The sequence below is a fragment of the Anguilla anguilla genome, chromosome 6, assembly GCF_013347855.1.
Source record: "Anguilla anguilla isolate fAngAng1 chromosome 6, fAngAng1.pri, whole genome shotgun sequence".
In the NCBI taxonomy this organism is placed as follows: domain Eukaryota; kingdom Metazoa; phylum Chordata; class Actinopteri; order Anguilliformes; family Anguillidae; genus Anguilla; species Anguilla anguilla.
The window spans coordinates 48,535,864-48,559,331 of record NC_049206.1 but is presented as its reverse complement, the minus strand read 5'-3'; the positions used below and the strand labels follow the sequence as shown (position 1 = coordinate 48,559,331).

The following is a 23,468-nucleotide window of genomic DNA, read 5'->3' as shown; positions in this document are numbered from 1 at the left end:
TGTCGTTGCCCAGGTAATCATTTATACATTCTTTTCCCCTCTGAATTTCTGTCGATATCCTAATTGTCTCCCTAATGGAACACAGCCATTGTGTTTCCTGTGCCGCAGGCCAAAGGAGGGAGTGGGAGGGGGGGGCGGGGAGTGGGGAGTGAGGGGGGCGGGTTTCTCTCCCTGTGTTAAAAGGTTTATATCTGAAACAAGAACACTGCAGGGGGGGGGGGGGGGGGGGGGGCTGGGAGGTGGGGGGAATCTGAACCACAGGGCTTGGGGAGGGGGGCGGGGGGGAGTTTCTTCCTGAAATTCGCCCGGGGAGAGGCGGGTGCTTTGGCTCGTGTAATCGACTGTTTCCCCTCTCCATCTTAGTGCTGTAGGAATATGGCATCCTCAGGGGCGCGAACGCAGGCACCTTGCATCACTCACATCTCTACCGCAATGCCCTGAGAGGCGGGAACCTTTGACTGTTACCAGAAAACAAAAAAATGTTGCTTTTCGGTCCATAGATTTTCTGTGAATCTCACCAGACGCCCTGTCAGCATTTCTAAGGCAGGATCCTTTGGATCAGTTCCTATTTTCCGTTGTAAAAGTATGTGTATGTGTAGTTTCTGGCCGCACCGCAACAGCGGGGCCAGCCCTACAAACGCGAATGTCTGTGAGTGACTGAGTGATGAAGCTACACCATTGGTCGGCCGAGTTATGAAGTTACACCATTGGTCGGCCGGATCACGTGCCTTAGGTCCAGCCATATACTAGGTTTCCTAGTCTCGTTTATCTCTTCTCCAGTATATTGGAATTCAAATTAACTGCTAACAAGTGCTGTGAGTGACCTGGAGAGCGGCTTGCGATTCCCCACCACGTCCGTCTCAGAAATCTGAAATCGTTAATTTTTTTTTGCACTGATTGCTGGGAAGGCCTAATGTATGCAGCGGACCCCCAAGAAAATCCTTTCGCTGGAGACGCGCGCGTCAGTAATAATTGTGTTTCGCAGGCTCCCAGACTGACGCAGCCACGGTCAATTTACCCTTCAAGATAATTAGCCCTGCCCACCTACGGCTCGTCACAATCCTTTTGTTCGCCCGACAGTCGCCGTTGAGGGGAGGCCTTCCAATTAAAAAACGCAATAAGCCGCTGTTCCTCCTAACGACAGCGTTTGCGCGAGGCGCGCGACATTAGCGCTAACAGAGGCCTGTTCCATAGTTTGCTCATAAATGTTTTTTTTTTTTGTTGTTGTTTTTTTTTTTTCTTTCCCCCGCCTGCCATGAAATTGTTTGCCGGAAATATGAGAGTCGGAGCCCGAGAGGCACGGCGAGATCGACCGGGCATCGTGTCGGGGATAATGGGGTTCGCCTCGTCGGAACCGGGTCCGCTTTCTTTTTCAGACCGCGGGCTCGTTACGTCCAGAGCGCCGCCCGCGCGCGAGCGCCTCCGACAGGCGGCCGCGCCGGTGAGATCCGCGTCCCCCCGGCGTCCCGAAACGCGGCGGCGGTCCATCGGGGGCCCCCCTGACGCTTATTGGCAGCCTCTTAATCGCGTCGCTTAAACGGGAGAGAGCGCCTGTCTGCGCTGCCCGGCTCCAGAGCGCGTTCTCTCGGGCTAATAAGTGTCCGAAGTCTCTTCTGACATCGTGAAAACCCGGCATCGATTGCCGGTGCGTTGGTTCGCCCAGTCTGCGCTCGGAATTATCCGGATTAACGAGTGGCGGTGGGGGGCGACGGCGGTGGTAAATGGCCGTCGTTATTTTTATTAATCGTCATATTATGGTCATAATTAGCGCGCCTCACAGCAAGAAGGTCCTGGGTTTGAATCCCAGCCTGGGCGCGGGAGTTTGCATGTTCTCCCCGTGTCCGCGTGGGTTTCCTACAGGTACTCCGGTTTCCCCCCACAGTCCAAAGGCATGCTGGTAGGCTAACTGAAGGCTTTAAATTTCCCATAGGCATGAGTGTGAGAGTGAATGGTCTGTGTGTGCCATGTGATAGATTGGCGGCCTGTCCAGGGTGTATTCCTGCCCAATGGACGCTGGGATAGGCTCCAGCACCCCCCAGTGACCCTGCCCAGGATAAGCAGGTATAGATAACGGATGGATGGATGGATGAATGGTCATAATTTTAGCTGTACGAAAGGTACTTCCTCATAGTGCAGTTGTTATGAAGGCATTCGGGGGATCTGCAGAACTGAATTTGGCAGATTCAACTATCAAGTTTGGCAGCACAGTCGTGCCCGCCTGTGGTAACTCATTTTAAATGGCGACTGTCTTAGCTCATGCAACAGCTTCATTTACTCGTGCTTTGCTATGGTACTGCATCAAACAGTCTGCAGAGTCTGATCCCGTCCAATCCAATAATGAACGAAGCTTTGATTTTTGTTTTACTTTGAACGAGTGAAAACCAATCTCATGAATGATTTATAATGGAATGCGTTTTCGTCGGGGTTCGGTCCGATGAATTGAACGTCTGTTAAAAAATTTTTCCACGTTGCTCAAGGCTACAGACGCACACAAACAAAGCTAGTGTGTATTCGACTGTGCTTTCTTCCATTAGACGCATAGCCAACGCCAGTAATTTCTCCTTTGGAGAGATTGTCCAGCCGTATTAATGGTGCCCAGCTAGCATACAGTATGTCCGTCTTTAAGGGACAGTGTAAGCACGGTAGCAGTTTGCTACGAAAGACTGACTGCATAACTGATTAATCTTTCAGGGACTGATAAATAATATGTCGAAATAAAAAAAAAATAAAAACGATATAATTAATTCCAGGATGCGCAGGCCATAATCAGTCGTGATTATGGCTGAAATCACGGTAATGGGCCTCCAGGAGAGAGATTTACTGCAGGAGTCTAAAGCACGGGGAGTTCAGCAAGGTCTTCTTTGATTAATACATTTATTTAGATAATGGCACGCCAGACTGTGAAACTCCTCTTCTCTTTATCCACTTCCCATTTCGCATTCTGTCTCGCCGTTGTGTTAAAGCACTGAAGCGAAATACCAGACAATTAACCAATAAAAAAAGGGTTGAGTTTTTTTTTTTTTAGGGAATGGCCCAATATTGAAAACGTCGTACGCCTGACAACATAACCTTGAACCGTTTGGGGGTGCTCGGATGTAATCTCCGGGTAGATATGCGAAATGACCGTGCGGTGCTGTTCATACAGCACGTCTCCCTTTTTATTTTGATGATGTATGTTACAGAGATGGTATTCCATCTTCCCCCCCTGGTCCACCTGCATTAATTGGCCATATGAATTTGAGTTTGAGGAATGCATTGCCTCGAGTGGTTTTACTGAACGCCGTATTTATACAACAGCACATGATATGTCCCTCCTGGAAGGCAGGCATTATCATTCGTCAACATGCACGGTGGCAGTAACTAGGGGGAAAAGAACCGTGTGACTCGAGGTACTGCATGTTCACACCTTTCTTGCCTGCAGGTTCTGATTTTTCATCCGGAACAGGCTGACGATACACGGATTGGAGTAGCCAGTCTCTTCAGTCCCGGAAAAACTCATTAGAAGAGCGTCCAGTGTTGGGTTTCAGGTTTATAGCATTTACAGGAAGCCATGTCCTGACCTCTGTCTGATTTGTGTTACAGCTGACATGGGAAAGCTGCTAGGTTGTACTATATCTCTCCTGGAGCTCTGTAACGCTAAAGAACGTAAGCAACATGTCACTGGGAAGATTAGGAGGTTGGCCACCCTCTTGGGTATCCAAGCAGGCTGTAGGCTGGTACTGTTTCAATGTGATGAATTGGCCCTCTTCCTGTCGGCCTTTACGGGTAAATTCAGCCTCTCGGTGTTTGGAACGTAACCTGCCTGAAAATGGTCTTGTGTTGCCAGTTGGATTTTGAATAAAAATCGGTGCGTGTCATCTAAAGTAATCCCAAAGAGACACAACTGTTTTGCTCTTTGCGCTCGTCCGCGCCACCATTAGTAATCTCCGTCTAAAACCCAGAGCAGATTGAAGGTATGTGAGCGTTTGGAGTGCTCGCCTATAATGGGAGATGACAGAGCGATGGCGTGTGTGATGGCAGGGGGGGTGGGGGGGTGGGTGGGGGGGGGGGGGGGGTGTTGTTTTGCCATTTGATTAGCAGGCTGTGTAGGTGCCTGACGTACGTGGGAGACTGTACTGATTCAGCCTTCAATAAAACGCTCGGAGAGAAAAAACGGGTCCGCGGGCTTGCGTCAAACTGTCAGTCATGATCACGCATTGATCGCTCGCTGTTTTCATCCGTCCTCCCAGAAAGCCATCTGTTCCGCCTTCCTGAAACGTCTCACTTCGCAACGACATTTCTTTTTTTTTTTCCCCCCCATCTTGCTTTTTGTTTTTGTTGTCTTTGTTAGTTTCTTTTTTCTTTTCTTTTCATCATTTGCTCATTTGCTCTGTGTTTCTTTCTTTTTGTTTTTCAGCTCCTGGAAGGCAGCTTCACCTCCCAGGTCAGCCACGAGGTGGACGGACTCATCTTCCAGCCCATCGGGGTAAGTGCGTGAGGTCACCAGAGCTCAGACACGACTTGTTAGAACTCGTTCAGCACCTCAAAAAAAAAAACAACTGTCACTTTCCACGTTTCACAGTCACGTTTCAGCCGCATTGATATTCAAAGTGTAACGATGGCGGCGGCTCACTGTGTCCTTGGTGTCCTTGGCACGCCCTGCTTTTTTATCGCTGCGCCGAAAAATTGGGGGTTCCCCTTTTCCTCGGTCTCTATCTCTCTGCCCCCAAGTCCCCCCCCACCCCCCCACCCCCACTAGTTCACCCGTGATCTGAGCTCTGGCTTTGCTACCGCTGCGTAGCCCCGTGTTCTCAACCTGGCCCGAGCGCTTCGCAAGAAACCAAGCGGTGGAGTTTTTCTGTCCCTGCGACAGCCGCATCAGTATTCCCCTCACGTTCGCGGGAGGAAGCCGGGCCTTTTTTTCGCTCGATTGCGGAGCCGGGCGTCCGCGTTTGACACCCAGGCCGCGCGATAAGAACGACCGCGGCGGCTGAGCCGTTGTTTTTTTTTTTCTTTCGCCGGAGCGGAAATGGACCGCGGATACCGCTCGGCTGCTCCTCGCCGGTCTCTCTCTGCGGTTTTGGAGGACGGCTGCTCTTATCTGCTCGATTAATCCCCACTTTATGTCTCCATCCTCCAAATCACCGAGGGCCGGGCTTTATTATTTCCACTGGCCTCTATTGATTCGGTCCCTTTGTGCCGTAAATAGCCGTTATTTACGTAACGCGAAATTTGGAGGTGAATTAAGCATGTGATGGAAAATAGGTTTTTCACAATGCGATAACAATAGGGAAGTATTCCGTTATCGTTCAGGGGAGGTAATCTATGAAATGGTAATATCGAACGCAATAAAAACGTGCACTGAGGCAGTGAACATGAATAGTTATGAGTCGAAAAGTTTTGTTTTAACTTTCTCTTCCGGCACTTTTGGTATTCATGAACTATATATAAGCCGCGGTTCGAGGCTTGAAAAAAACCGGAGCATTCCATGCCGGGCTTGAAAGGTCAAAAGGAAAAATTACAAATTATATTCGAATCCCACTGCGAGTGAGTGAACTGAAGCCGGTACAGGTGAGACGTGTTTAAAAAAAAAACTGAGCAACTGAGTTTCAGATAGAAGGGATTTGTCAAACACATCTCTGTTGCTGAAACACGGCAGAATTTTTAATGGAGTTTTGATGAGGAAACCGATTCTGTAGAGTTAGCTGGAGCGTGTGGCCAATTTATTTTGATATTTAATTAAAGAATTCCAACACTACTACACTCTCAGTGCTAATATTTGCTAGAATAGAGCTTTTTTCCCTAGAGCGAATTGGCCAGTTGTAAGCAGGTAAAGGTATTCGAGAGTTGTTGTTTCTCTCTTGGATTATTTTGCAAAAAACATATCTTGTACAGGTGGTGCATTCATATTCATATTACAAGATCTGTTCCACATACCTGCTGTTTTTAAGAAATGTAGTTTTATCATTAGGTTGAGGTTTGTGGAGCTTTCAATGAGAAGATAGATTCTCTTGTCCTAATGGGAGCCTGTCAGCACATCAGAGACAGTGAACTCTAAACTAACCTCTTATGAACGGTGATGGTTTATGAAAGATATATGAGATACAGTTGCGAAGGAGTTATATGTGTAATGGAAAGAATATAATGGACTGCGTTATTGATTTTTAAAGGTTATGGAAAGATATTTTTGCGCGTATTTATTTATTTATAAGAACTTGCCCCCTTGATTAAAAATTCCCCTTCATTTTAGGTGAGGGATGCCATGCTGTTGCTCTGGCTAAGATCAGTAAATAATATTGGGTCAAACAGAGTAGATTAAAAATCGGGATGACAGATTATTACCAGACGCTGTACGTGCGAAGTGTAGCGGAGGCCTGACAGGGAGAGCGCGATGATGGATGGAAATAAGCGAATACCCAGGCGGTATGCACTTCCGGGGCTTCACCTCTGTCACTCAGACGGAACGATTTACGGCGTCGCTTGGCGTTTTTGACGGAGTAGATCTCGCCGCCTCGTCCCCGGAAAGTGTGTAGCCGGTGTGCAATGCGACCGTCCATTTGCTCGTTCGCGTGTGGTGTCAGGTTCTCATATGCGTTCTGAAACGGGTCTCCAAAGTCTCCAGACCGAGACGGATCAATGGCACTTTTGGGCAATTGGCAAAGTGATTTCAGAGACATCGTGCTCGTTTGAGCGATTAAAATAATTACTCTTGGGTGCCTAGCGATCCTTTGAAAGATTCAGTCGCACAGAATTCTTCAAAGCGGGCGGTCTCTGTGATTGTTCTTCCCTTGATCAATGCATGTGATTGAGTGTAATTTGATATAACTGTGCAGCGAGGGACCCCGGGGTCTGGCCAGGCTTAGAAGTTTCAGTTCTCTGCTTCTCAGTTTGCAGTAGCAAATAAAATTGCCACCGCGCGCTGGATCCCAAATCTTACTTTCCCATCCTTGATATTTTCCCTCCCATCTCCAGTTACATTGTTTTACGATGGGAAGTTCTGGTTCCTGGTGGAAGAAAATCTGCCACTGCTGCAGCACATCTTATCTCTTTAGCTAATTGACTGGCAAGGTGTAATTACCCAGAAATTAATTACCGGTTGCAATGAGAAATAAAGGAAGAAGGCTTAAAAGGATTTGCCAAAACAGTTTTCTTAGCTGCAGTTAAGATCAGCTCCAGGTAATGAAACTGGAAAAAAATCAAAGATGTATGACCTGAGAGAGTCTTCAATTAGTGCGGTTTAAGTTTGAGGGGAGGTTGAGATTAATACAGTCAGTTTTTTAAGACGTGCATTACTCTTCCAATCGTCCCAGATTGTGTTGACTAACTCTTGATGCTTCAAAACCTACTCAATTCCTCTGAGGTTGATCACACATATACTTTTGGTCGGTTATTACAATCAGATCTTAGGTCTGAATTTGGTGCAGGACGTGCTTATGAGTTGAATAATGGACTTGATTTGGATGCTGGGAATACTCTGCTCATTTGGATAATGGACCTGATTTGAGTATAGAGCATACTCGGGCCATTCCGATAATGAACCTGATTTGGGTTTAGGGTATACTCAGTACATTTTGGACAGTATACCCCAACTGTATAGAATTAACCCTGGCCGTCTTGGGTGTATCCAGACCTCATTCAGTGTAGGGTGGACAAACGTGTCCCCACATAGAAGGACAGTTTGTCATCTTAATCGCTAGGCGCTAAGAATGTGCGTTTGATGCATAAACAGCTTTTTGCATTACTGGCAGACAAATTGAGTAGCAGGTTAACCACCACCTGTCAATGTCGAATTCAGCGCTGTCTGTTCGCTCAGTTTTAATCAGTTATCCAGTTTTTTTTTTTTTTCACAAAATGACACCCAATGCTTTGGTACATTTGTTTACCGCAATGTGTCACTTGGGAAGCCTTGTCTTTTCCTCTCCTGACAAAAAAGAATTGAAAGTTGCTTCTCTGTACTCCTGGGTTTTTTTTACAATGACGATCGGAGCCGGTCTCTGAAGTAGCGAAAGCTCCACAGATGTCTGTTAATAGCAGGTACCACAAGAAATATGCAAATTCAGGCTTGGGCAGTCATAATGCATTCTACTTTATATGCAACAAAAATGACTGCTGTTTAAGAGCGGGTTCTTTTTCAGGCTAACAGATAGATTTATGCGTCATTTGAATTGTTAATTTCGCAGGCGGCGCCTGCTTCCTCTTGCAGCTGCTTGCGACGGTAGTCGTGCGTTTCTCTTTTTTAAGCCCTTGGCCCCCAGTTTTCTTTTTCTCTATTTCAGGAATGGGGTTGGCTGGTTTGAGGGGTCGTCAGATGGTGTTTGCAGACAGCACTTTTTTTTTTATGGCTAATGTTTTAAACGCCACATCATCCCGATTTTATTTTTGTTTTCTCTTGCAGTTTTATTATTTAAATATGACTTGGTGTTTAATCTGAGTAAGAAAACTTGTAAGATCGTCATACTTGTTCAAGCGTGCCTGTTTATTAGTCACCGGAATTACTGCAAAAGATGTTTTATAATCGTCTAATTATATAAACCAGTTTGAACTGGGATTCCTGCTGATTCTTTTTTAATAATAAATGCTGCTTGGGATATTTTTGCCAACAAAACCCACCAGCTGGTGTTCTCTGTTGAGGGGGGACAAAAACCAGGAGGGGGCAATTCTTAAACATCGACCCTCCCAGTGAATTCAACAAACATTCAGCCTTGAAAAGTATTTTCCCCTTCCTGATTTCCTCTATTATTGCGTATTTGTCTCACTGAATGGTTTCAGATCTTTAGGCAAAATGTAATATTAGACAAAGGGAACAAGAGTAAACGCAGGACACATTTTAAAAAATGATTATGTCTGTCACGTTGTGGAGAAATTTTAAATGGGTCGTTCGAGCATGAACCACTCATTTCAGGTCTTGTCACAGCACCTCTACTGGGCTACTCCAAAGTTTGATTTTGTTTCTTTTCAGCCATTCGGATGTGGACTTGTTTTTGTGTTTTGGATCATTGTCTTGCTACATAAGCCAGTTATGCTTCAGCTTCAGCTTCAGCTCTCAGGCAAATGACCGGACCTTCTCCTTAAGGATTTTCTGGTACAGAGCCAAATTCATGGTTCCTTCAGTAATGGAGAGTCAACCAGGTCCAGAGACAGCAAAGAATCTCCACACCATCACACTACCACCACCATATTTTACTGTTGCTGTGATATTCTTACTGTGAGATGCTGTATTTGCTTTACGTCAGACATAATGGGATCTGTGTCATCCAAAAAGTTCCACTTTTGACTCATCACTTTTGATTCACGAAACATTATCCCAAAAGGCTTGGGGATCATCCAGGTGCTTTTTTGCAAATATGAGACCAGCATTGATATTTGTCTTGGTTAACAGTGGCTTCTGTTATGCTACTCTCCCATGAACCCCATTTTTGTCTTTTTCTTATTGTGGAGTCATGAACAGTGACCTTAGCTGAGGGTAGAGAGGTGGTACAGAAGTTTCTCCACTGTTCCAAGTGTTCTTGATTTGGAGATAATGGTTCTCACTGTTCAGTCCCAGACCCCTAGAAATGGCTTTGTAACCCTTTCCAGATTGATACATTTCAACAACTTTTTTTCCTCATCATCTCTGGAATTCCCTTTGATTGTGGAATAGTGTGCTTGTAGAAACTTTGTGGTGACTACTTTATTCTGATTGTAAGGTTCAGTTTGAGTGAAGTTAAGATTCAACAGGGCCAGTTTTTATCAAACCTAGCTGTGTTCAATCAGCTGAATGTAATTTTCAGTTAAATTTGACTAATTGGTTCATTGAGTTTACTTACTTTTTCACATATGGGTGCTTGATCACTTTTTTTCATTCTAATAATTGAAATAACAATATGATAAATGTGCTGTGTTTCCCTTTGTCTAATATTACATTTTGTCTAAAGATCTGAAACCATTCAGCGTGACCCATATGCAATAACAGAGGAACTCAGGAAGGGGGAAAGTGCGTCTTCACAACGCCTTAGCCCTGGGTTGCCTTCAGAACTATTGAGCCGTAATCGGCCTCGTAAGCTTTAACTGAAGCCCTGCGTCTCCGGGAGCGGTGGGGGAATTAGCCTGTTCCCTGGAAGCTAATCAGCTCCCTGCAGGGTGTTGAGCAGGCTTTAATGCACGCTGGCCTCCTGGACGTGTTTGAGTGAATGTTTTCACCTGCCACAAACTGCCTATCTCAGCAGGACAGAATTCCGGCACTTTTCCCCTCCCGCACTAACTATAGGCCTGCACTGGCACAGGATGTGAGAATATTGTGTGGAGGGCACTTTTATAATATCTTTATAAAGATCTTTTGCATGTTCTACGTATAAGAAATATATGTGAAGTATTTTTATTTTTTTTTAAAGTTGGTGAAATGTTGCCAGACTCAAGGTTGTGTTTTTCCCCAACCCTAGAAAAATTCAGATAATGCGCGGAAGAACTTGTTGTCCCGGATTCGCACCGGTGTTGAAGCTGTTTAATTCGAGACTGCGGCGGAGCAGAGGCATTTGTTCTGGCGCGTGCATATTAATGAATGAAATCTCCCATTTGTCAGCAACGATAATCCTCTCAAAGAAGGACCTCGCTCTGCGGTTTTAATTAAAATCTGGAAGCGGGTTGAAATGCTTTCTGACTGGGATTAGGCTCGCAGTTTTCCGTTCGGCGGCTTTTGGGGGGGGGGGGGGGGGGGGGGCGGCGATGTTCCTGCGATCGTTTTCGAGGAGGGCCCTTCTCGAAGGTGTCCTCTGCGGTGTCGGTCACAGTTACGGGGGAACGGGCAGGCCTAATGGCCCTCACAGCTGGCAGCTGGACGAGGGGGGGCCGACGTGTTGCCACTCGAAGCCGTTCCGCGCCACATAACAAGGAGCGATAAAATCAAGGCTCTACCCAAGGAGCCACTCTGTCCGCTCTCTTTGTCAGAGCCGTCCGCCGCGCGGTCGGCTAGCGCGGAGGTACCCGCGCGCGAACTCGTGCGCTCGCGATCCTTATCGCGTAGCAAAACCCCCCCCCCCCCCCCCCCCCTCGGCGTTTTATTTAACGTACACCCTCGCAGCGTGAGTCATGCTCTCGGTCCCCGCGGTCTTCATCGTACGCTACCGCGTACATGCGTGTGCACGCTACCGCCAGTTAGCCACGGCGCTGGGGCTTACCTCTACTCTGCATTTAGACAGCCTTTTAATCCATGCAAATCTCCCCCGCCCCGTATCACAATAATTCAAATAAATTACCAATCAGCTTTTTTTTTTTTTTAAAGATGATTCTCATAATGTTTCCTTCTATAAGGGGTACGGCTGAAAGCTCAGATATGAATTGCGGCATGGGTAGGTGGATATACACGTAAATATGTACGCACGTGTGCGTGCGCATCACACACACACACACACACACACACACGTGCACACACAAGCACACGTGCAGTGTATTCCAATTATCGCAGCTGTGCCTGCTGAACTTAATTTGCCCCGTGCTTTTCGCCACGCCTTGTCCGTCTGAGCTGTGAGGAGGCGGGTGACAGCTCCTGACAGGCAGAGCTGACGCAAACGGCGGGCTGGAGCACAGGTGCCGGCACGGACCGCGCCATTAATCCGCGGCGCGGGGGGGTCCGAGGGCTCGACCCCTGACCCCGGAGGAGCGAGGTACGGGGAAAACACCGGGGGGGCGGAGGAAGAAACGGCACGGCTGCGTTTCGCCTTGGCGACAACGAGCTCTCGCCGCCGAAACGGCCTTAACCGCGAACCCAAACGGCCGCGAGAACAGCTTCCGTGTGCTCAGCAGTACGCACGCAGCCGTGTGTCCGCACTGCGCCGAACGTAGCGCTCAGCGCACCGCTCGCGCGAGTGGAACCCGCACCCCGCGGACGCGTTGGGGGGCTTTCGCTCGAATCCGAGGCGCCGAGAAAGATCAGGCTGCGATAATGAGTCCTGCCGACTCTTCGGCCGAGCGTTTTCGCCAGGGATAAGGAAGCCGTCGCACCTTCGGCGAGGGGGGGGGATGGGGGGCGCTCCGCTGGGACGGGGGGGAGGGAGAGAGGGAGAGAGGATTTCGTCGGCGCACCTGGCTCGCGGCGTCAGGCGAGCCCGGTGTGGAAAGAATCGTGTTTGTCCCTCGTTTAAAAATCCCCAAACGAGCCGGAGTCAACAGGATTAGAATGTAATGGAAATGATACGCCGCGTGTCAGCGCTGATTTCCCTCGTTTGAACTCGAGTCCCGAGCTCCGGCGCGGCGCTCTCCGACCGCACTAAACACGCTCGCTCTTTCTCAGAGGCGAGCGAGCGCAGGAGAGGCAGAGATGAATTATATCAAAGTGTGCAGGCTCCGTGATGAGCTCATCGCTCATTGTCCTCAGTCGACTATTCTGGCCTTGTGTGCCATGATGAAATTGGCAGTAATATATTCTTTTCTTGCGCAAAATAGAAAAAGCAAACAAGATTAGTGCCCCACAGCTTTTGATACTCATTACCAGATTTCCCAGTAATTTGACTGGTAGCCTCCCTGCCATCAGTACATAATGAGACTGGGGCAGCTGCAGACATTATCAGTTGATACGGAACAATAGATTATATCAATGGTTCTTATCTGGCAGATTTTCTCCAGAGCCAATCAGCACTCCCACTCGTCCCTTTGCACCATGTCTGCAGCCATAACAACAGTGGTCCCTGGAGACTCGATTTAGTCAGCTCCATGTGCCCTGGAATGGGACTTGTTGTCCAAATATTTGTGGGTCAGGCGTAAAGCAGAAGCAGAATGATGACCAAAGAAAAGTTTAGAAAGATCCAAGGAGTCCAAGACTGCCTCTCCAAGGACTGGCTGGGCTTGTTTTAATGCAAATCGTGGGCTAAAATGTGAATTTTGAGATGTGCAGAATGCACTCTCATCCTTGTTATGTTTATGTATTTTGTGCGCACAGCGATAGGCTAAGATGGTCTTTGATGGACGCTGTGGATTTATGGGTAATCGTTAATGAACACATTGTGTCCTTGGGACATGTTTTTCACAGCAAAAAAGGGAAAGAAAATTCACTGATTAATCAACAAACAGCAGGTCACTGGTACAGATGGTTGGGTAGTCAGAGAACATTCCAGATGGCGGTCTTTGTAAAAAAAATAAATAAATAAATTTGAAAAGGAAAAAACCCAACTTCAGGGCTTATACTGTACAATATTTTATTTTTAATGTTTTTAGACTGAAAAATGAAGGTGGAGGAGAAGAAATTTCCCAGAGACCTACCACTGTTGCCACTCACAGAGAGCGCAATTTAGATTTTTACTGCAGGAGTCTCATTTTCCGACATTTAAAATGTTAGGCTTTTCTGTAGGTATCAGCACAAGCACAGTCGAACACATTAGCTTGCAATGGAGGGAAAAGCAAGATAGCTTCAAATAAATAACTTTTGTTTACCCTATTATCGGAAATTAACAGCCTCGATAAAGAAGGTATTTGCCTCCAGAAATCGAAACAACAGCTTTTTTGGTCTATAAAGGGGGGGGCGGGGGGGGTGATTGGACCCATCCAGATTACTTGACAAAAGGTGTCTTTAGAAAGAAGTCTGTGAGGCACCGTGAGTCTTTTTGCTTTAAGATCTGGAAAGATGCCCTTGCCTTGGCACCGAAAGCACTTCCTCCTGACCAGATTGGTCTGGCCCGGTCAGGCAAGGTAAGTAAACACACACAGGCTGCCTTTCCTTCAGCACGGCCCGCAAACAGCAATTTGAGTTCAGGAGCGATGCCGTCTGGCCTCCGTGAGGCACGTGGCAAAAAAACCCAACCGGAACATTCCGGAATATCTCCGGTGTGGGATTGTATTATTCGGGGTGCCTCTGCCACGATTTCCGTGGGAGTTTCTTTGTGTTTGTTCTAGCATCGCCGCGCTAATTGATATCAGGATTGAAATTTTTATGTTGAATGTGTTATTTATAATGTCACGGTGCAATTTAACCGTCCTCGAGAATAAACTGGGAGCGTGTCTTTTGAGACCGTGCTGGCTGTGTGGGCTCTGCTGTGTTGAAACTGTGCGCTCATATTCTTGCACTTTGCTTGTACTCGTGCTTTACTTGCACGAGGAACATCTAGAGCATAGGAGTATATTCTGATTAGAACAGACTGTTCGGTCCATCCCGGCTCATCGTTTACCTGTGGACTGGAGAGCCTCCAGCGCTGTATCAAGCCTACAGTACCCTTGTGCATCTCAAGGATCTTGGCCTCTACCGTGGGGCCCAATGAGCCGTTTCGCTTATTGAAACACCGTGAACGCGCTCCCTGAAATCATCGCGGAGTTTAACTCGTTTGTTTTACCGGCGGGACTCGACCTCGGACTTTGGCGGTGCTCGTTTGAAGTCCGAGGTTTTATTTTCCGCGGGACCCAAAAGCGTCTTCCCTGCTGTGCCGTATCCACCGGGTGGCCCGAGGAATTGGGGAATTAGCGCCCGACCTCAGCGTGGCGCCCGGACGCTTTCTATTTGGGCGGAACGCGCGCTTCTGAAATCCTGACGACGCCTCCCATTATCCTGTTCACTGTGAAGTGTAACCCTGACATATTGCCGAGCCCAGCACTATTCCCTCACCACTGTGGCAAAAAGCCCAAAGGAACGGCTCCTCCCGGATTGATATGAAGCTAGCTCGCGTTTTTGTTCCTTTTCTATCTTTTTAAAAATCTTTTTGTATCTTTTTTTTTTTTTTTAAATCAAAAGCCACGACTTCATGACATCTTGATCTCTTTCGTGAAAGCGATTATGAGTTATAATAACTTAAACGGAGAGGTAATTAAACCGGGGAATTGTCTGCCCGCCGTTCTGCGGAGATAATGTTGTGTGTTCCACGGAAGGATCGTTTGCAAGCAGCGTACATTCAGAACGACCTTCTTTCCCAGTGTAGAGAATAAACACGGCTGACCTCTCCGTGTCACAGAGGGGCGCGTAATGGAGAACGGGGGGCAGCGTTTATGTTAAAGCTATCATTTTACCTCTGTCTGAGGCTGAAAATGAATTGCCGCTTTTCTGGGACAGCTCGGAGAAAAGCAGCGCACCTTTGATTAACCTTAACGTCGTGCAGGTGTACGGATTTGTGCTCCGAGTTTTGTTCCAGGCAGTGTTGCTTTAATGCTCTTGGTCCTCCCCCCCCCCCATACCAAGCGCCTTCTCTGGGATTTATGTCCTCATAATAGCCCCACCCAAGGCGGCCTTTATATATCTTCCGAGCACAAAAAGCCGCGGAAAGCCGCTCCCCTGAAGCCCTGCCTGGCACCGGGTTTATTCGGGAGCACTTTAGATTTACCGCGTGCTTATTTTTGTTTATTTCGCGAGGAGGCGCGTCTACCTCGCGGCCGCGGAGCCCTCGCCGAGTTCCGGGGCCCCTCCCCTTCGGGCTGAGTCACGGAGACGGCGAGCTCCGGGCGGTACTCGTCGGCCAAGAAAGGCGGCGAAGGATTCTCTCTCTCGCGTTTGTCCGTCCGTCCGTCCGTCCGTCCGTCCGTCCACCGCGCGCCTCTCTGTTGGGCGAGAGCTGCCTCTCGGGCAGCCCCCCCCCCCCCACCCCCCAAACTCAGCGGCGTCTGCAGGTGGCCTTTGCCCTGCAGGCACGCCTCTCTCTCTCCCGCGGACGGCCGTGAATGCCTATTGTTGCGACGCTCGGCGGTAATGAAAGAACGGAGCGTGAAAACCTCCCGCCCACGCTTCGGGGGGGCGTGGGGGGGGGGGGGGGGGAGATATACGGGGGGCGCTCCTGCTGCCCTTTGCGGTTTTATTAAGGTTCAGCCACTGGCTCGATTCAGGAGTTCAGGAGATGTGAAAGAATCAAAGATGAAACCGAAACCCTATCAGAACTGCAACTTCATCTCCGAGTAATGCAACTTTTATGGGGTGCATTTCAGGGTGCATGTGAGAGTCCACTGTGTGCTACTATGTGAGCGAATGAATAAAATGTTCTCTGCCAGCATCCAGCTGAAGAACAGGGATAGTTCAAAAATAGACTGCCGTATTTTTGCTGTAGAAGCATACTGGGATCCGTAAGTCGCTCTGGGTGAGGGCATCTGTTAAGTGATTGTAATGTAATGGGATAAAACCACTAAATGGCCCCTTGCTTTTCCTATCCTTGATTGACAGGAGCCTTGATTATCAGCAGACGGAAAACATCCATGCGTATTAATTGAGGAATTAAATCAGTCTGAGAGATTTAGATCGAGCACGTCGATCCAGTCGTTTCATTATTTTCCCGATGTTTTAATAGCCTGCTGATAAGGATCTAACTTTTAGATTGGAATACTATAAAAAAAAAAAAAGAAGAACATCTTGGGCCAGCTCTGGAACACTTGCTGAAAGCGCCAACAGGTGACACATTACTCAGTGAACAGATTTTCCGCAGAACATATTTCGCTCGCTAGCTTCGATGACGTCCGCTCGGTTGTTGTTTAAAGGGATCGGGGAAAAAACAATTGCGGCAATTGCGCATAGTACCGAGCTTTAAAAACTCGTTGTGTGTGCGTAAGGCTGTCGACAGGAAAGCAGTTTCGTTCTAACAAAAAGTCCTTCCACCTCATTTAGCCTAACCGTATGATATACGCATTGACTGCGGCGGCGTGGCCCACATTAGTATTTCTGGGTTTCGGCAGAAGGTTAATTACAGATTCATTTTAATTTGCCTCGGCGAGGAACAGCCATTTCCGCGGGGACGGCGGGCAATTCGCTACCGGCAGAAGGACGGCGCTTTCGAACGCTCGAGTCCGTGACTGGTTTCCTAACGCTTTTCCCCCTCGATAGCAGCCGAGCAAAACCCGGTCCCTGAAGAGAAGGCTTTCCCTCTGCAGTAGCCGTCCTGTGTTGTTCCGTGTCTTCCGTATTGACTCTCATTTCTTCGGTTTTCCGAAACAACGGCATTTAGCTTTTTCACGTTCTACGGCGCGCCACTGCTACCGATATGCTCTCTTCCGCTACACTTCTCGGCCTCTGACGTATCGGACCAGCTACACTGCTGTTCGTTTTTCGTACGAGACTTTGCACCTCTTATTAGCAGATATTTAATATCATCTTTAGCACTTGATAATAACTAACAAAGTGCAAGGCCAATGCTGACTCCATTCTCCCCCTTCAGCGCCACCCTCAGACCTGGTGGATGGTCGGGTTTTCTTCGGTTCGGTCGGGCCGACGCGGTCGAGTCTGTGTTTCTGATTTCTTAGCTTAAGAGAGAGAGAGCGCCTGCCTGCGGGATAGAGTAATTTGTGAAGGTCCCTTCAGACCAGTGGCTTGGCTGAAGTGTTTACAATGGAAAATACAGCTTGTGAATATTTTATCTCATGGTAATGCGAATGCCTGGTGATTTGGCCTCGACGCAAGCGCAAAGGAAGGAAATGCCACAGGCTGCACTGTTGGGTCGGCCATTTTGTTGCCAAATGGAACTTGCGCTCTGGGTACCTTCCGGTCAATGTAAAAATATTACTTTTATGGTTATCTGCTCCTTTCTGGCTACCTATGCGGCGATAAGTGACACACTGACCAGCGTAAGCGCGGCCGACGCCCGTTTCCGCCTCGGCGCCCCAGCGGGCGGCGGGGCCGTCCCAGGGGAAGCCCCGGCAAACGGGCAGAGGATTCGGCCCACGGGGGGAGAGGTCCGGAGAGCCAGGAGACCCATCCATCCGCGGAACGCACCCCCCTCCCCCGAGCGGCCCGCTGCCTGCCGCAGGAAAGATAAGGGTTTGCATGCAGAAGCGTCACCCTGTCAGAATACACTGTGTCCTTTATGTAAACAAGCTCAGGAGAGCGGAGAGCAGCTGGTTTGTGTGTGGCATGCAGCTCTTGTGTGAAGAGAGGGGGTTTGGATCGTGCGCTCTGGCAGCGGGTAGTCATCCCTGTGCATTTGACAGCTGGCTATCAGGATGAGTCTCGGTGTTTAATTATCACAGCGTTCAGTACAATAGCACGACAATCTCAAAAAAGATAATGAAGTTCAAAATGCAGTATATTCAACATATTTTCTGTGTCTACCGGTATTTCTTGCATTTTACGTACGTTGCGTGTCTGTGTGTCCGATAAAATTTCTCCTCAGACACGAAAATGTGAGTTATGAAAGGGTTTTTTCTCTCTCTCCTTTTTTCCGATGTTTGGAGAGGCCTGTCAGTCAGACATTCATTAGCAGAGCTCAGCGTGGGGGGGGGGGGTTCTGCAAGGCACCGCATCCCGTACCGCGTCCCCCCCCCCACACACACACACGTTTCAGCTCTGCTCTCAGCAGTGCTCTGGAGCTGATCCACCTATTCCCACTGACTCCCATTGGGCTGAGCGGTGTTACCGGGCAACCTGCCCATCATCCTATTGGCTCATCCTCTTCCACCTCCTCACGAACAAAAAAAGAAAAAAAAAGACAGGCTGATTGTATGTTGCTTATTTTACAATCAATATGTGCCAGAGGACTGATATTCATGTTACACATAAGACATCTAAATAACTAGTGTTGACAGTTCAACTATTTTTTAACGATCTGATGGTAACTTGGATGGGAGATTGTGTGTTGTAAATATTTTATATGTAATCCTGTGCGATTAGATTGTTGAAATGTATTTGTAGTACTGTGTAATGTTCACAGTATGTGTCCGCATTTCCATCTTGGTGCCTGACGCGCTTTGAAGGCAAATCAAGGATCAGTATTCAGTGGCGAAAATAATCTCGGGTCGTGCTTGCAGTAGGTGGCTGTCACTTTGAAACACAAGCAGGGAAATCAAATGAATATATTCAGCAAATGAATGCGTGTAATCAGACTGAAGCAGTGTGAGCTTCCCTGATGACCCGGATCCCAAAAGTGACAGCACTGCCGTATGTGTGCCATCGTGTTATATAGGCTTGCGAAGGGAAGGTGGACTTCAGGGAGCTTTTGTGGTCCTGGTCATCCCATTGTATCACTACAGACTGTCTGTGAGACTAGACTGTACTACGTATAGGCTGTATCTTCGTCTTCACAATATATGAATAACATTTTTTATATAAGTATTTCTTATGCTAAGGATGACATAACGGCAACGTGAAGTATAGGATGACATAAGACCGACATTAAGTATTCATCACAGCCCATGACTCAGTATCCCTTATGTGAATTATTAGCCTTCAAATGGCTGCGCCAGTGAGCAGTCTGATGATTGTACACTCAGTAACAGACTGCTGTGGCGCTTCTAATTTCACAGTGCATTCATGTGGCAAGCTTGGGGCAGGAGGTGTATTGTTTAAATCATTTTAAGTTTGTCCTTCATTGTTTATTATATGCTATATCGCATAAACACACATGATGAATAGTTATGTCACTCTGGTAGTAGCTGTGCATATGTTATGCTGGCATAATGAATATAATGTTAATATTACGCAGTACCAAAAATGTGATATTTTCAACTTTTTCCGGATATTTTCTGTTTGTATTTTTTGTTGTAAGAAGCTCTTGTACATGCTATACATCAGGACTTTAGCAGTGATATTGGCAGGCTATGCTATACTAGCTCCTCTCCTGTGTGTTTCACGCAAACTCTGCCACCTCCAGGGTGCTAAAGTTAATGCCTTTCCATGGGCATGTGTGTTTTTTCCCCTCTTCATACGTGATGTCTTCTCTCCTCTGAGTGGCTTAGGCTCCCCATGTGACACACTGGAGCCAATCAGACGATGAGCGATAGCACCGTGCGCGCTAAGATGAAAGCAGCACATGCCCTGCTCTTTGGCCTTAGCACGTGGACTTCGTGGTCCAGCGCGGTCCCGTTCTTTTCTGAGAAACGAGGCCGTGCAGGTCATCGTACTGATGGCTGGAAAGGCCGGTGCACAGCATTTCAGCCATTATCTGCTGCACCCCTGAGCACACACATTCTTCAAAGCATCTCTTAACCAGGAAGCTGTACGTAACCAGCATGTTTGCTTGTTAGTCCGTAAAGTGGGAAATTCATTGAAGAGTACAGTCAGAAAGAAGCTGAAACTTTTTTTGTCTTTATGAAACGATCACTGATGGTGTGTTTCTCTTGCTTAAAAACCCCTGTCTGGCTATAAGAGATGAGGTTAGCTCCACTATTCACTTGGCCGTGTACAGACCTGACATGGACCTCTTTCCCAAACTATGCATGCAGGATCTTAGTCAACTGTCAAGAATGACCCTTTAAAAGCTGAGCCAATTAGAGAGAGCGTGAGTGTGCAACTTCTTCCGGATGCAAAGTCACTGTGGCAGAAAAGGCAGCACTGTCATCTTTCACTATCCAAAATAAAAAGAAAAGTTTGACCTTTTCTGAAAAATGTATATAATTACTTTTGCAGGGCTTGTACATAGACACTCACATGGAAACACAAGCAGGTGGTCTGCTTCGTATTTTAAATAATTATGTTTAGAAAAAGGGAAACCCTGTTTTCAAGTATACAGTTCACTTGATTCCAGTTAAATGTAAAAAGCAGTCTCACTGCTTTGTTTTGTTTTAATTGCAGCCTTCACATCTGTTTGTAATTTGCGAAATGTGGACAAAGTGTGAGGATTTTTTTATATTTAGTTTTTTTTTTTTTTGAACCTCGGATTTGTAAGGTGTAAAGAAGCAAGCTTCCAGAGCGTGTATTTTCTTCTTTTCGCACGGACTCAGAGAGGATTCAGAAAAGGACAGGTTGTGCCAGGTTTGTGCCTGTCTGTGCCTTGTGCGGAAGGAAGGTAATTAGCTGAGAAGGTTTTGACGGAGGTGGCTGGCTGTATGTAGCGGGCTGGAGACACAGAAAGAGAACTGAGCAGAACCACCGTTGTGCCACGGTGCTCTTGAACGGTTACAGTTTGTTTTTGCCTCCCTGTGAAAGAAATAGGCTTTTGTTTGACAGGCCCTGTGTGCCGCTGTGCTCATGGGAACTTAATTGACTTACGACTTTCAAAGCACAGAGGCTGTAAGATCTCAATTCAATATGAAAGCAGCCATTTTATATTTCTCAATTGCAGTCGCAACATCAGTGGCAGGCAATGAAACCTGTATGATTCGGCCGCACAGGATTTAATATTTATGAATTTTGACGAGTTTAATCCGTGCAATGTGCAGAATTTATCCTCTGAATACCAGCTACTGTTCAATGGCAATTGTAATGGTTGCTTAGGCTGTTTGAAACAAGGGAGCCAAAATGAAAACGCTGACTGGGAACAGATTGTTTTTAATAAAAGATGTTGTTTTCCAAACTGTTTGCCAGCATGTTCTGTAGGCTTATCACCATGTTAAAACTCCTGAAGGGGGGAAAAAAACAAGTTGATTTAAAAGCACTTTGAGTTGCCTGGTGTTTTAAATAATGAATCATATTTTTGTAGGATTTGGCATTGAATTCATCGTACCAAAAGATTATTTTGTGTATTTTTTTCCAGCGCCTCAATCTCATCACCATGGCAAAATTCCTAAAACAGGTTGTTGATTTAAGAAAAATCGATGGTTCTTTGGTTGCTAGGTTATGGGTGATGTAAAGGAAATATTCCCTGATGCCTGGATACAAGCATTCCTCACACTGAGATGTTAGAAATTTGAGGGGTTTTTTGTGTGTGTTTGTTTTTTTTTTTAATCTGCAATGTCTTGAAATGAAATTTCTGCTCTCCGTGACAGAATTAAATTATGTATTTTGGTCCCAGGCAAGTAAGCTTTTGTTTCATGCATTTGTCCCTAAGCAAACTGATTTATAGATCTCTTTCAGTTAGCCTGTCATGCGGTAATCTTATTTGAATCATTTTTAGTTTTAATGTCCGTCGGTCATTCACCCTTGAAAGTAGGTAGGCTTGAATCAAGGTTTCGATTCACCAAAGATGGCGACAGGCTATTGAGCGCATCTTCTCGGATTTCATTGGCTGAAAGCTGCTTTTTCCCATTTTCGGTGCAGGACCCAGCGAGACACGGCCATTTCTTTTTGTGCGGTGGCCGCCGTTTGCCACACAGGTCATCCAGAAGCACCGAGGAAAGCACTTTGCCAAAAACTTCTGCCGCTGCTTTAAATACGGACTTTTGTACGTCGCACATTAATTTTTTTCGTATAAAATAAAAGGTGTTTTGTTACTGAAGGCCTTGATGTCTGGAAGGTTTTTTTTTTTTTGCAGTGCGCAGACAGCCTCCTTCCTCTGTTTCTGACAGTGATGCGGAGTGAATATCTGAAGGTTCTTGGCTCCACAGTAATGCTGTCCATAAAGCATTTTAATAATGCCCCGCAGTCCAGTCCAGATGGAACTTTAGCTGCAGTCTCACGCACAAACATTTGGCGGGGAGCACTCCACTGTACCCTCAGACAAGCAGCCATTCTGTAGCCTGACTGAGGGGTTTGTCTACAATACCGGACAGACAGAACTGTTAACCCCCTGAGTCTTCATCCAGTCTGAGAGCTGTGTGTTCTAATGTATTTGGACAGTTGTGCCTCATGTATTTGGGCCAGAATGCCAGTACAATACAGTTTTTCTGTTCTGATGTGTTTGGACAGTAGATCATGTCTTTGGAGGATGGGTGTGTGCGGTTTGTGTTTTTGGTGCATCGGTGTGTGTATAGCTGGTAATGCGTTTGGGCTTGTCACGAGTTTGTCAGGTTATGTGCTTGGAATACTCGCTGTATATGTGTGTGTGTGTTTGTGTTTGTGTGTGTGTGGGAGAGAGAGAGATTATGTATTATTCAGTTGTGTGTGTGTGTGTTTGTCTCTGTCTGAGCAGTGTGTTTACTGGATATGTGTTTCTTTAGAGATATGTATGCTGAAGCAGTCTGCTTGTCTATCTGCAGAAGTACAAGCCTGGGCGATGTGATGATATTCTCAAGTGGAAGCCCCCTAGCCTCAACTCGGTGGACTTCCGCCTCAAGATTGCCAAAGTGGGCGGAGAAGGGTGAGTCATCAGCACCTTGGAAAGGCACTGCCTGGACCTTCTAAGAATATGAACATGAAGGTCTCTCTGTGTTCCTTGAATCAGACATCAAAATGCATATCAAAGTAGGCTGAATCTCCTCACATGTTATATTGAATATGTTTTGTAACAGAAATATACAGCCCACATTTTTAGAACTGGCTGTCACATAAGCAATGTTTGAGTAACTTTCGATTAACTTCTCAATAACTGAAAAAACAGAATGGGTCTTTTTTTTAAAAAGCTGTCCATGTCAGCCATGAAATGTCATAGTTGTAACCTGCTGTAATAAGGATTTGCTGTGTCAGGGTTTATGTAAAGTCACCAGATAAGAGAGAATACCGATTTGGTTTCCCAGAATTCTCTGAGGTGTTGAAGGGGATTTACACAGGGATCTCTGATCCTGGCGAAGGAACCGAAGAAAGGCCTCCTCCTTCGCTCCTCATTAAAATCCAAGTCACACACAATCAACATTCGCCCGTAACTTTGACGCACGCACGACCAAATGCATGTCCTTCCCCCCTCTCCCCCAACCCCCCATAATTGTCAACTCTCACAATTCAGAGTGTTTTGGGTAACGTGTTTGAAGAGGGCAGTGGGCGCAGTTGGGTAAATACCGCCCAAGAAGCCGCAGCCGTCCTTTGTCGGAGACGCCGC

At 46.9% G+C, this 23,468-nt stretch overlaps 1 protein-coding gene across 1 annotated transcript in view; it reads left to right on the top strand.

The window, feature by feature from the left end:
* The window catches only part of rngtt (RNA guanylyltransferase and 5'-phosphatase), a 98,274-nt gene that overhangs the window by 60,773 nt on the left and 14,033 nt on the right, over nucleotides 1-23,468 (top strand). The window contains exons 12-13 of the mRNA XM_035423607.1: nucleotides 4,397-4,465; nucleotides 22,693-22,793. Coding sequence (XP_035279498.1) covers nucleotides 4,397-4,465; nucleotides 22,693-22,793 — 170 coding nt within the window. The remainder of the gene's footprint in view (nucleotides 1-4,396; nucleotides 4,466-22,692; nucleotides 22,794-23,468) is intronic.